This window comes from Chaetura pelagica, unplaced genomic scaffold (genome assembly GCF_000747805.2).
Source record: "Chaetura pelagica isolate M959 unplaced genomic scaffold, ChaPel_1.0 scaffold638, whole genome shotgun sequence".
Classification (NCBI taxonomy): domain Eukaryota; kingdom Metazoa; phylum Chordata; class Aves; order Apodiformes; family Apodidae; genus Chaetura; species Chaetura pelagica.
Genome location: NW_009954298.1, coordinates 578601 through 590558, shown reverse-complemented (window position 1 = coordinate 590558; position 11958 = coordinate 578601). Strand labels below are relative to the sequence as shown.

At 42.4% G+C, this 11958-nt stretch overlaps 2 protein-coding genes across 2 annotated transcripts in view; one reads left to right on the top strand and one right to left on the bottom strand.

Annotated features, from left to right (window-relative positions):
* The window catches only part of PAFAH1B1 (platelet-activating factor acetylhydrolase 1b, regulatory subunit 1 (45kDa)), a 13570-nt gene extending 9799 nt beyond the window's left edge, over nt 1-3771 (top strand). The window contains exons 8-10 of the mRNA XM_010003804.1: nt 1279-1380; nt 2011-2167; nt 3244-3771. Coding sequence (XP_010002106.1) covers nt 1279-1380; nt 2011-2167; nt 3244-3317 — 333 coding nt within the window. The 3' untranslated portion in view covers nt 3318-3771. The remainder of the gene's footprint in view (nt 1-1278; nt 1381-2010; nt 2168-3243) is intronic.
* A 6630-nt stretch (nt 3772-10401) lies between these two features.
* The window catches only part of CLUH (clustered mitochondria (cluA/CLU1) homolog), a 28529-nt gene continuing 26972 nt past the window's right edge, over nt 10402-11958 (bottom strand). The window contains exons 26-27 of the mRNA XM_010003803.1: nt 11171-11244; nt 10402-10661 (exon numbers count right to left, since the gene is read on the bottom strand). Of these exons, the coding sequence (XP_010002105.1) occupies nt 10493-10661; nt 11171-11244 (243 nt within the window). The 3' untranslated portion in view covers nt 10402-10492. The remainder of the gene's footprint in view (nt 10662-11170; nt 11245-11958) is intronic.

The following is an 11958-nucleotide window of genomic DNA, read 5'->3' as shown; positions in this document are numbered from 1 at the left end:
TGTACAAGTATATTTTTGTTCAGTAGACTTGATGTACTGTTAATCCTGTGTCTTGGCTTCATAGGATCCATGCTTTTGTGGTGTTCAACAGTAGGACCCTACCTTTGCCCTAATGAAAGTGAGCTTTGGAGAGATGCTGTTTCTGAGGTTGAGAGCAGGACCACTTTCACATATTCCAGCAAAGAAGTAGTGAAAGTAGCTTGTCTGCCATAATGTGGGGATTCTAAGCACTTGAAAGGTGTGGGGGAAGTAGAGTCAGGAATGCAGATATGAAGCTGCCTTGGGTTTGTTGTGCTTGGATTAGGCTTTTGGAAGCCATGTACCTAGGAGCAGGCATTCCCTAATTAAAATAAATCTCCATTTGTGTGATCACATATATGTCTTCTCTGGTTTGGTCACTAAATCTTCAAGAAAGGCTTACTAAAGGTCAGGCAAAATTTCTTTCTAAGGATGGCAAAATGTAGAAGAAACAAGCTAGAAATTCGCTGATTTCTAGTTAAAAACCCAAGCAGTTCTGCCTTGCCGCCTTCCTCAGAAAGGACAGAAATACCCAAGGGGAGAAGTTAGATACACTGAAGACAAGGCCTTGTCTAGTGATCGGTCTCAGGTTATTGCAGTCAAATTTGACTTGCATCCTTAAAAGATCCTTATAATCTTTTAATTAAACAGATGAAAATTGAATTCCACGTGTTCCCTTCCCCTGGCAGTGGGAAGAGGTGTCTCCCCTGCCCTCTGCTGGCCTGACCAGCTCTGCACATCCCAGTGCTCAACACAGGCAGCAAGGCAGCCTTAGCTTCTCACTGGAACATCTGTAATTCTGAGAACTAAGTCATGGGTACAAATAGAAATAAGTTGAGAGTAAGAACTTCTCAAAAATTCCTAAACTTGCTTCATTATGTTTTATGGAGAATGAGAGCATGAAGGTATGTCTGAACTTCATACTCTGTTGTCCTGAGATGTCTGTCTCTGCTTGAATCGTGTCTACCATGGAACAAGGATGTCTTGCAGTAGGCAAATGTGGACTCAATGTTTGATTTGGCTCTGTGTGTCAGTGGGGCATACAGCTATTTTTTTGACAGATTGTTTAATTCCTCTTGTTTATTTCTCCTAGTATTAGTAGCAAAATGCCTGTGACTCTCAGCTTTGGCATTGTGTATTTATTAACTGTAAGTTGGCATACAATCTAATTTTGTTACTAAGCAATTGCTCTCAGAAGGGATTTGCTTCTTCCCTCTTTCCCCCTGCTTCATATATGCCATAACTTAAAATTTTCTGTAGACTAAGAAGAGTGGCAAGCCTGGGCCTTTTCTGCTGTCTGGATCCAGAGACAAGACCATTAAGATGTGGGACATTAGCACTGGCATGTGCCTTATGACACTTGTAAGTTCATTGGTATTTTTCTGCTGGTCAGAGCTGTGTATGTAAAATCAGTTGTAATGCAATGAACTGTCTTACATGCTTATGTTCTCAAGGGAAGCCAGAGTTACTGAAATAAGACAAATGCTGGAAATACACTTTTAATGGCTTCTCTATTTCGGGTATCGTTGGTAAAAATACTGAGAATCTCAAAATACAAAGTGTAAATGCAGGACTAATGTGGCATAGTATTTGTGATGAGTGGCTTGGTTTGTTTGCAGCAGTGGTGATAATCATGTGAATTTTGTCTCCTGTGAAGGTCTGGGCCCTCCCACGGGCTCTGGGCTTCTGCTCTGCTGCCTGTGCTCAGGCTGAGCCGCATGTTGGTGCTGGCCGTGGGGAGTAGAGTCAGTGCAGATCACATGAGGACGTCTGTTTGTTTGCCTTCAAGGACAGGAACTCACATTGTTGGTGGTGCTGATACAGATGTAATAATAGAAACTGAAGATAAGCTTTGAGTTCTGATAGGTTTTAGACAGCTAAATGAACCCTTGCAGGGACAGGACAAGGAGGCGCTCGGTTTGCCATAGCATAACTGTGGAATTCTTAGCCTTAAAACCTGCACCTGCTCATTGATCTCTTCTTATGCACAAGGTGGGCCATGATAACTGGGTACGTGGCGTTCTCTTCCATTCTGGGGGAAAATTTATTTTGAGCTGTGCTGATGACAAGACTCTACGTGTCTGGGACTTCAAGAACAAACGATGCATGAAAACCCTCAATGCGCACGAACACTTTGTTACCTCTTTGGGTATGTATTGTTCTGCAGTGCTTACTGCAAATACAGAGCCAGAGACAGATTTGTCTGCATCTTCACCAGCTGAAGTTGAGCACCAAGCTAGACAATCACATTTTGGATTCCAGTGAAGTTTTGTGCTATGTGTATTCTAATCAAATAAGGACAGATATGAATTGTGAGCATGCTGGATTTTTTCCACTTCCGTTGCCAATGTTGCACATTGGATAAAGATATTAACTGCCAGGGTATTCTGGAACCTTTCACCACAGAGTGTGAGGCATTTGGGGAGTGCTGTATTGCAAATGTTTGCCCAGAAAAAGGGGGGAGCAAGGAGGGCAGGCAAAGCAAAATGGTCAGAAAAAAACCACCTTTAATTCCTGAGCATTCCGGTTTGGTATTACCAGATTTTGGTAGAGATTGTTTCCCCTCCCCTGACAGAACCAAACCAAGCCCTCCCTATAACAAAGCTAGCTTTACTCTGGAGACTTTTCTGTTGTTTCTTTCTTTGGGCTCTTCTGGCAGTTTCTAGCTTCTTCAGTAGGTTGTGTTAGGTTAACAGTGGACCAGGAATTGGCTACTAAAGTTTCCCAATCAAACTTTTCAGGTCTAATCAAAATGCAGGGGTTTTATTTCACTTCTCTTTTAAATTGTGAAAAACAGGTGATCAGAAAAGTTACAAGTTGCGGAACATTAAACCACTAGCATGGATTGGCTAGCCTTGGATCTGGCTTTGCTGAACCTGTGCTATACAGTGAGGCTTTTTCATTCCTCTTGGTTAAGTTCTTTCTTCCGGTCGTATTGAAGGATTTATCAGTTTGAGGTGTTTTGGACTCCTCTCTGTAATAACTTTTGTCTGGATATTTTTTCCATGAAAGGTCCTTTATAACTGAACTGAAAGTAGATTTTCATGCTTTATAAAATTCTGGCATGGGAGACTTTGCCTTCAGAATTACAGACATGATGAGCTTTGAAATCTAGTCTTTGAGCCGATATCTGTCATTTTGTGGAAAAAGTAGTAACATGCAGTGAGAGCAGGAGATTCTGAAGTGTTGGATTCGTTCTTAACGTCAGCTTTTCTTTCCTCGCAGATTTCCACAAGACGGCACCGTATGTGGTTACTGGAAGTGTAGATCAAACAGTAAAAGTGTGGGAGTGCCGTTGATTGAATTCACATTTGACCCCTTTTTCCTCTGGATGCACTCATGGTTACCCATTGAGCTCTGTTTAAATAAATATTGTCCTTTCATGTAAATTATTCTGGATGTAGATTGAGCTTATTAAATGTTACACACAAAGTATTCATGCATGGTGAATCCAAATTGTATACTGTAAATTTACATACGTTGTCTAGAAGTACCATAGGTTTAAGAACATGGGCTGGCATTGGTCACATCAGACCTGAGAAGGCAGAAGTTGGATAATTGAAATAGGGCACTTAACTGAATAGTTGACAGTGTCGTTCTATGTCAGATAATGATTCCTGTTTTTCTCTCTGCTGTCTGTTGGTGCCTGAACTGGTGACCTCATTTGGGAAAAGTTTTGTAGGGCTCTTTCAGAAATGTGTATCTATGTAACATCACTTAAGTGTGCTTAATAAATCTTCTCTAAGAATACTAGATTATAAGGCTGCAATTCAGAATCTTCTGAACCTTATATGTAATTAATGGAAATTAATTAAACTCTGGAATATTTGTCATGAAACATTTGCCAAATCAACAGAATACACTTGTTTTGGCCTCCTATCACGCAAGGGTTGGTATATTTATATAACTAACTATAAACCTGAAATAAGACAACAAATCTTCAGTAGCAGCTGATGTGATAAATGTATTTATTTTTTATTTGGTCATTCAATGGTTAAGCTGTGCTGTTAAACTGAGTTTAAATAGTTTTTCTGTTTTGTTTTTTTTGAGGGATTTTGTTTGTTTGTTTTTTAATGCTAGACAAACTTCCAGGAGGAGTTTTCCATCCCATTAGAATTTAGTGATCTAATTTCCAGTAGAGCTTAATCTCCCAAATGACTGCCATGGTACAACTTGCTGTTTGCTTTCCATGTTTGTTAGAGATGTGCAATCCCTGTTACACAACAGTATCAAAGTACACTTCCCTCATTCACTGGCAGGAGGTTGGGGTATACAAAGGTTTCTTGGTTTCTTTAGTGCCTCCTTGGAAACCCTTTAGAAATTGAGCTTGTACTTACCTTGACGAGACAACGTGGCTTGAATAAAAATGTACTGTGGTTTGCATAGAGAGAAATATCTGGGATCAGTATTTAAATGCTTTAAAGAAAGCACTAAATACCTTGAGAATCAGATTGTAATACAGATACAGATTGATACAGGCTCCTAAAGAAAAAACACCATCAACAAAACAAAGTCCATCAGTGGGAATGATGCTATCAAGTGAACATTTAGAAACAGAGCCATACCTATCAGCAAAACTAGCCCAGCTTGATTATTAGTATTTGTTCTTTGGTGTATACAATTTTTAATTTGCATATTCCTAAAGTTGACATATTTTGATCCGAAGTGAATGAAAATATTATAAATTAATATTTTAATCAGCATTTGGTGACAAATTCCATTGTAGATAACTAAGAATTACAATACTTATCTAACTAACCAGGTCTTTTAAAAAATCCACTCAAAAACTGACAATATAATGAAGTACCAGTCTGATGTTTTAACAGGTGAATTTCTGCTTTATTTTATTAATTTTGTTTAATACATGGCTTTTAAAACTGTCCCTTTTAAAAATAAGAATCCTTGACCAAGGTGGAGTGGGCTGGAGGGTGAACACATTACAAGGGTGAGGGGGTGGTGGTTAATTTCCTGCAGTTACCCAGAGAAGGATTAATTCTCCTGTGGGAGGAGCTGGATCTCAGGATGGGGTCCAGGCATAGCCTGGGCTCTGGGGAAGGGTGGAGGAATGAGAGTTCTGATTGGGGGTCTTTGGAGCCAGTGTAAGATTCAGGCTAATCTCTTAAATCCAGTGGTTTATGTAATTTTCAGTGTGTTTCTGCAATTAAGCATGCACAAATAAAGTATTTTTTTTGTTTGTTAGCTGCTTGGACTGGAAAAATTTGCTGCTTTTTGTCCTATTTGAGAATTCTAGATACACAAGTAGTGCATCTTAAAATTCCTCAGTGCAATTGCAACTGTTGAGTAATACATCTGTTTAGTTCCTGATAGGACCTATAAACTTTATTTAAGTATAAAGTAAACCACACTCATGTACATAATTCAGAACCATGAATGAGAAATTAAAGGTACCTATTAAGTGGAAGTTGTCTACTGCATTCTTTCCCTTTAGCCTACAACTATTTACAAGGACAAACAACTAAGTCATGTAAGCAGCATTAATTGCTTGTGTGAAACACTCTGCTAAGTACTTCTGCAATGCAATTTGCAACCTTCTCCTTTAATAAGCAGTGAATAATCTCAGGGATGGTCCTGAACGGATCAAAAGTTAAAGCCCTGTTTAGACAAAATCGTGAAAGCCACAACACAGGAGTTGGGTGTGTGAGGGTTTCCTGCACTGTGCTGAACTTCTGCTGCTGTTTGCAATGTTTTCTGTCAGCTAATCCTGTGCCTTTCCTATGAGAAGTAGTACAATGATGAGGTTACTGGTGTGGATTACAAAATAAATTTGTTAGAGGGTTTAAGAGGTTCACTGCTGCTTTGTCACTTTTCCTTACTAAAATTGGCATAGCTTAAAAATTACTATATATAGACCCTGTTATCAAATAGACAATACAGACTTTTTGGCTTGAAACCAGACAGACATTCCAGTGCCACACTAATGTAATGTGCCCAGGAAGTCATAGATGCATTCTAAAAAGTGCGACATTTATTGTGGTTTAGACATAATCTGGAAGTTGATGTTCTATAGCATCTTGCACTTTAGAAGTTTTAAAAAAACCAACAACCGTCCTGCTTTTGTGTATGGTGTGACCAATGATGTGCCCAGGGCACTACTTAAAAAGAAAAAAAAAAAATCTAGTTGCTAGCAAGTTGTCCGAGGGCTGTGGAGCACTGTAGTGTTGGGGAAGCTTTGGCTATAGACTCACCAAGCCCAGTCGACCCACCCTGTCAGCACCGTGCTTCTCCTGTTCGCCTCCTCCTGTTTTTATGTGACCTGCCTGATGGTATCACTCTTAAATAGCTTTTGACTTGTGAGAAAGCTGTTTAAAAGAAAGATTATACTTTGTTTTTGTAGACAGTGGTGGCTTGATAATCCTTTTAATGGTTTGAATATTTAAAAAACTGAATTGAGTGAAGGAAAAACTCACTTAGAATGAGAGATTTGCTGTCTGGCTTTACGTGAAGTCCAGTGTATTTAAACAGTCAATACCAAGAATTCCAGCAAGGATACGTGCATAAAATGGTAGGGATGAACGTGTTAAAAGTGGGGAGGGTTGAGTTGGATTTACAAGTCACGACTGGATTTAACTGGCCTTTTTATCTTTCCACTGTGTCATGTAAGTAGCTGCTTTCTTGTCCTACCTATCCCTCTGGCTTCCCTGAGTTCATTCTGAAGATAAGTTAGTAAAATCTTCACATTTTAGAAGTTGATCCTGACATTGACATGAAGGCAAACATTGAATTTTTTCATATGAAAGATGTTAGAGGTTGCAATTGGAGAAAACAGTTCCCAGACTGTAGGAGTTAACTGAAGCTATTGACACAATTTAAAAAAAACAACAACAAAACAAATCAGTAAAGGAATGTATATAATACTGCTCTGTGTTTTACGGTAAGATTTGTTGCTCTCAGACTGTGTAAAACAAAATTTATTCATGTTTTCTGCATATTAAAAAAAATCTTATTGTACCAATTGGTAAACTATTAAATGCATATAAAACTAGATGTGTTTTTGTTTCCTTGGATGCAAGAATTAAAATTATTTTGAAAAAAGCTGTTGGTGTTTTCACCCTTCAGATCCTGTTCCACACCTGCTTTTTCTTTCATCTGATTGTAATCTAAGTGGTGCTTATATGAGGAAATGTGATGCAGTTTTGAAGCAGTTGGTAAGTTAGGATAGTCAGAGGTTTTACTGGTTAATGTGGTGAAGGGAGGTGTTGGACAGGGTGCTGTGCATGTTGGCTAACCTGGGTTCACATGAGCTGGGTGCAGGAGCTGGCCAGGAGCCCTCCCTGGCTGCCCCTGGCACAGGTCTGCCTTTCCCCTTGGCTGTTTTCTTATCTTTTGGGGTTTTCTTGGTGGTTGTTTTTGGTGTTTTTTTGTTATTTTCCCCCCTTACCTTGAACCCTACTTAGAGCAGACAGAACAAGGACTGTCTTCGCTGGAAGTTGCACCCTGGGGTGTGTGCTTGGGGCAGGGGCAGGTGGGTGTCTGTGCTACAGGGCAGCAGGAGCCCTGCAGGAGAGTGGTGGGTGGAAGGCTGAGGCACCCAGTGTTTCTTGGAAGGTGTGTTTTCATATTGGTGGGTTGTTTTTTTTTTCCTTGTGGACTGGCCATAATTGCCTTGGGTGCTGCTTATGAACGGGTCAGTGAGCTGAAGTGGCAATGTGTGTTTCTTCACTGACAGAAGAGCACAGACCTGCCCTTGGCCAGGATGTGGAGGAGAGGATGAAACAAAACTGCCAGCTCTGTTCTGTGTAAGTAGCTTGCAGGAACAGACCTGGGATGGGCTTTTGGAGGGGAGTTCTGAACACCGACAGAGTGCTCTTAGCAAAAGGGAGACCTAGGATATCAAAAGGTAAGTTGCTAAGAGCAATCTGGGAAGAATTTAATTTTCCCCTTCAATATAGTGACTTGTTGTGCAGGAAGTGCCTCCCTGAAAGCAGCTTTATAATTGTAGTAGACTAATTTCCACCAGTTCTTACCAGTTTTGCTATAGAACTGGTGGGTGTTAACACATTCTTTAGCAGTCAGCGTCGCATATGGAAAGAAATGGCACATAAAGGGATTTTGGTCAATGGTGGGAAGACAGTATACTCAGCTGAGGGGGCTCCTCTAAACTGTATGACCTCAATAATGCAGTGAAGACTTCAGGGGTGACTTTTTCTTGGAAGAAAGTTGCAACTTATCTTGTACAGAGTATGTGTAATGATAGGAAGTGCTGGAAATGCCCCTGTCTGGAAGGAAGGCAAAGAGGATAAAAATAGTGTGTTTCTATGGGTCTCCTTCAGGATTGCTGATGGATTTCCTCCTCTGACTTAATTTCATTTTGCTGCAGTTATTTTCCTCAGGCAGTGGCATATGATTACCTGCAGCCATGGGACCTTGCTGAGGTTCAGTCCTTTTACCTGGGGTGTTTATTCAGGTCTGGCTCCAACAGGATTTGATTCTACCTGATGAAGGTGGACAGCATGCAATTGCATGAGGAACAGTTAGCCATACAGAGGGGTTGTTCTGGGGCTAGGAGAGCTGTTTGCCCACCCTCCTCTGGGCCTGCCATGTGCTCAGCACCAGTTTGAGGCAGTTCTTCTACCTTCATTTTTCTTGTAGAATGTGTGAGCTGAGTCAACAGAGCAGTTTTGGCCCCAGTGCTGCTGTTAGATTAATGTACCTTGCACCAAACTGCTAAGAAACCAATAAATCAAGTACCTAAAATAGTTTAAAAGGTTTTAATTGACTTAAAGACACTAGGAAAAGAAAAATCTTGTAGGAAAGATGCACTGTAGTCATTTATTGATTGCTTTCCAGGAAATTGAGAATTTTTCTAGTAGGAGCAAGTTCTTTTTCATTAAAGACGACTCCTGCTTTGTGGCCTCTTACAACTTGGAGGCTGCTCCCCCTTCCCTTACCCTCCACCAAGAGTTACAAACACCTGTACTGTGGTACAGGAGACCAAGGGTACAGAGCACAGTGACAGCACTTGTTCTCCAGCAGGTCAGTAAAAGAAGCCAGGCTAATTAGCACAGGTACTATCCATGACAGACAACACGAGGGAGGGAAATAGACAGGACTGCACTGTCAGCACGGGGTCTGAGGGCTGGCAACCAGAGGTTGTTCTACAGCTCCATGTTTGCAAAAACAAAAAGACATTCAGCTCTGTCGGCATTTGGGGCTGCAGCGGCCACCTCTGCCCTGCCGGGGGAGCAGGTGCTGGACACTGACAGTCACCACGGGGCGGTGTGACCCTCCAGGAGGGGACAGGAGTTCAGTGGCATCTGCCCTTTCAGTCATGTCCATTGCCAGCAATGGAAGCTCCCCTGGCAACAGTCTCACAAGCAGTGTGCAAAAAACATTAGTTAAGCAGGACTTAGCCTTCAGTTTTTATTTAAACCCCTCCCCAGTAACATCAGGCTGTGGGAAACTCCCAATTCACATCTGGGTCAACCTGTCCCTCAGGTTACAAGTCCATCATCAGCTCCATGTTGTAGCAGTTATCCCAGTCCCTGTTTCTGACTTTTCCTCCCCTCTTCCCCTTTTTTAATAGGGCCAGGATTTCCTGCTCAATCCTTTCAGGTCAGCCCTCCTTTGGTGCCTTTACCCACCTCTCCAGGCACTTGTTTCCACCATAATGGAAGTTTGTGCGCTTTGTTAAACATCAAGCCCTCACTCTTTGGATACAGTGTCCTAAGTTACTCAGCTGCAAGCAGAGCAGAGGTGGAACTGTGAGTATCATATATATATCTATATATATATCTATATCTTTACCTTGAAAATTAGAATGTGAATGTTACAAAACCCCACTGAATTGCCAAACTGCCAACCAAAAGTAGAAAAAATGGTTAAAGGAATCCAATGGCTCTATCCTGATGTAGAAAACACTGTACAGCCCCCCTGGTGCACAGGCCTTGCAGGCTGCACTCATCTGTGTGGTACAAATATGGTACAAGTATGGCTGTTTCGTTTTCCTCAGCACAAACTGGGATTGTGACTGGGGGAAATCGACCTTTTGGCTCAGAATCCACATTTTACAAGCCCGCTGAGCAGAGGGGACCAGCTGTGTACGGGTTTAGCAAAGCAGTGTCCTTAGTCAACATAAAAATGACTTGAGAAATGTTACATACCTCCAGACAGTTCATTTGGAATTCATATGTACAAAGTAGAAATAAGTGATGATATGGGGACAAACACACACACACCCCACCCCCCACACACCCCCACCCACGCCAGCCTCCCCTGCGCTCACCTAGGATGGGTCTTTGGCCTGCGGCTGCATCCCGGCCACCTTCCCTCCGCGGGCAGACACAAGCTCAGGCAGACAGATTACATTTCTCAGATTAGTTCTTTGCATTGTGTATTAATTGTACCAGTGCAATAACATTGTCAAAAAAGGAGGAGCTGCTCCAGGGGAGTCCGAGACCCTGGGTCAGATTCAGAAAAGGGTGGTTTAAACTTTTTTTTTTAAGCGAGGTACACATTAAGCAGAGCTCTGTGTTAGGGGGATCTCAGCAGAAGGCATGCGTGGCTCAGCCTCGTTCTCCTCCCCAGCTTTGTCCTCTGGTTCCAGCTGTTCACTGCTTTTTATGCTTTCTTGGAGCTGCTGGCGTCGCTGCACCTCTGCTTTAAGGTTCTCCAAGTCTTTTTGGCTGAAGGAGAAACCAGGAAGGGTGGCAAACATTAGATGAGCTTTAGGAAGGGTGTGAAGCACAGGGACAAGGTGGTGTTCACAAAGAGGTGCCTGCACACATCCTGCCTGCTGCCAGGTCCTGCAGCTCAGCTGTACCTGAACAGGACAGGTGCATGGTTTGCCATTTGGTTTTGAGCCCAGAGGCACCAAGATGTGACCCATCAGTGGCCCCTCAGGGAAAAGGCTGTGAAGTTAATCTTGTCTCTGTCCAGGCAGCCTCCAGCTGCTTCTGGTGAATTTTTACCATCAGTGATTACTTAATAGTATTAGGATACAGTCTCAGCTCAGATAATCTTTTTCCACCACCTCCCCAATGTAGTTTTCAACTCAAAGTCTTTAAAACATCTTTAAAGAGACAATTTATAAGAAATTTAAAAAATATTTTAAGATCACTGCTGTTTATAGTGGTCTTAAAAATTATGATGACTACTACTTGATTTCTAAAGGTACAGAGAGTTATCACTCTACCTTAGTGGAATGAAGAGAATTCCATTGATAATGTTGAGCTGCTCCAGGACACTGGCCATACTGGGAGCTGTGAACTACAGCATGAGAGAAAAAAAGAGTTCTTAAAGTCAAAACCCAGGCAGAACAAGCCAGAGCTCCTAAGCAAGTCTAGGCACAATTTACCAACAGCTGAGAAAAAGCCAGGTCACACAGGACACACAAGTAGCTGTAAGGTGGATTATTTTGTATTTTCTGCCTCTTTATACCCATTAGCTGAAAAGTAGCAGGAGGGTCCCCAGGCACCGTGGGCAGGCTCTCCTCCCACCTCTGAGTTCAGTGCAATATGTCAGGTCAGAATTGGTAGGTTTTGTTTGTTTTTTCCTCATTCAAGTGTAACAAGGGCAAAACCTTCATTACCTTTTCATGGTTTTGAGTCTCTTATCTGGACACTATTTCCTATACTTGACCATTTACTCAATTCAAGGTCCTTATGCTCCAGTTCCTCTGCCACAACCTCCTCAGGGCTATGCCCAGCCCAGCCCCTCTTGCAGAGCACACCTTGCTCTGCCCTCCCTCCTGGGAAGCTGGGGAGCTCTTTCTTCTGTGGCTGGAAGCCTCTTTCCCAACCTCTGGCTCGTGGTCCTCCAGCAACCATTCGTGCATGGCCTGGCAGGGGGAGCACCCCTCAAACCCTTCACACCCACTGCCCTGGATCCACCAGGCAGGCCAGGGGGAGCTGCTGGGGCTGGCCCAGGACGGCTGATCTGCTCCTGCTCCATGCAGGCCAGGCTAAGCAGCACCCCCCCCCC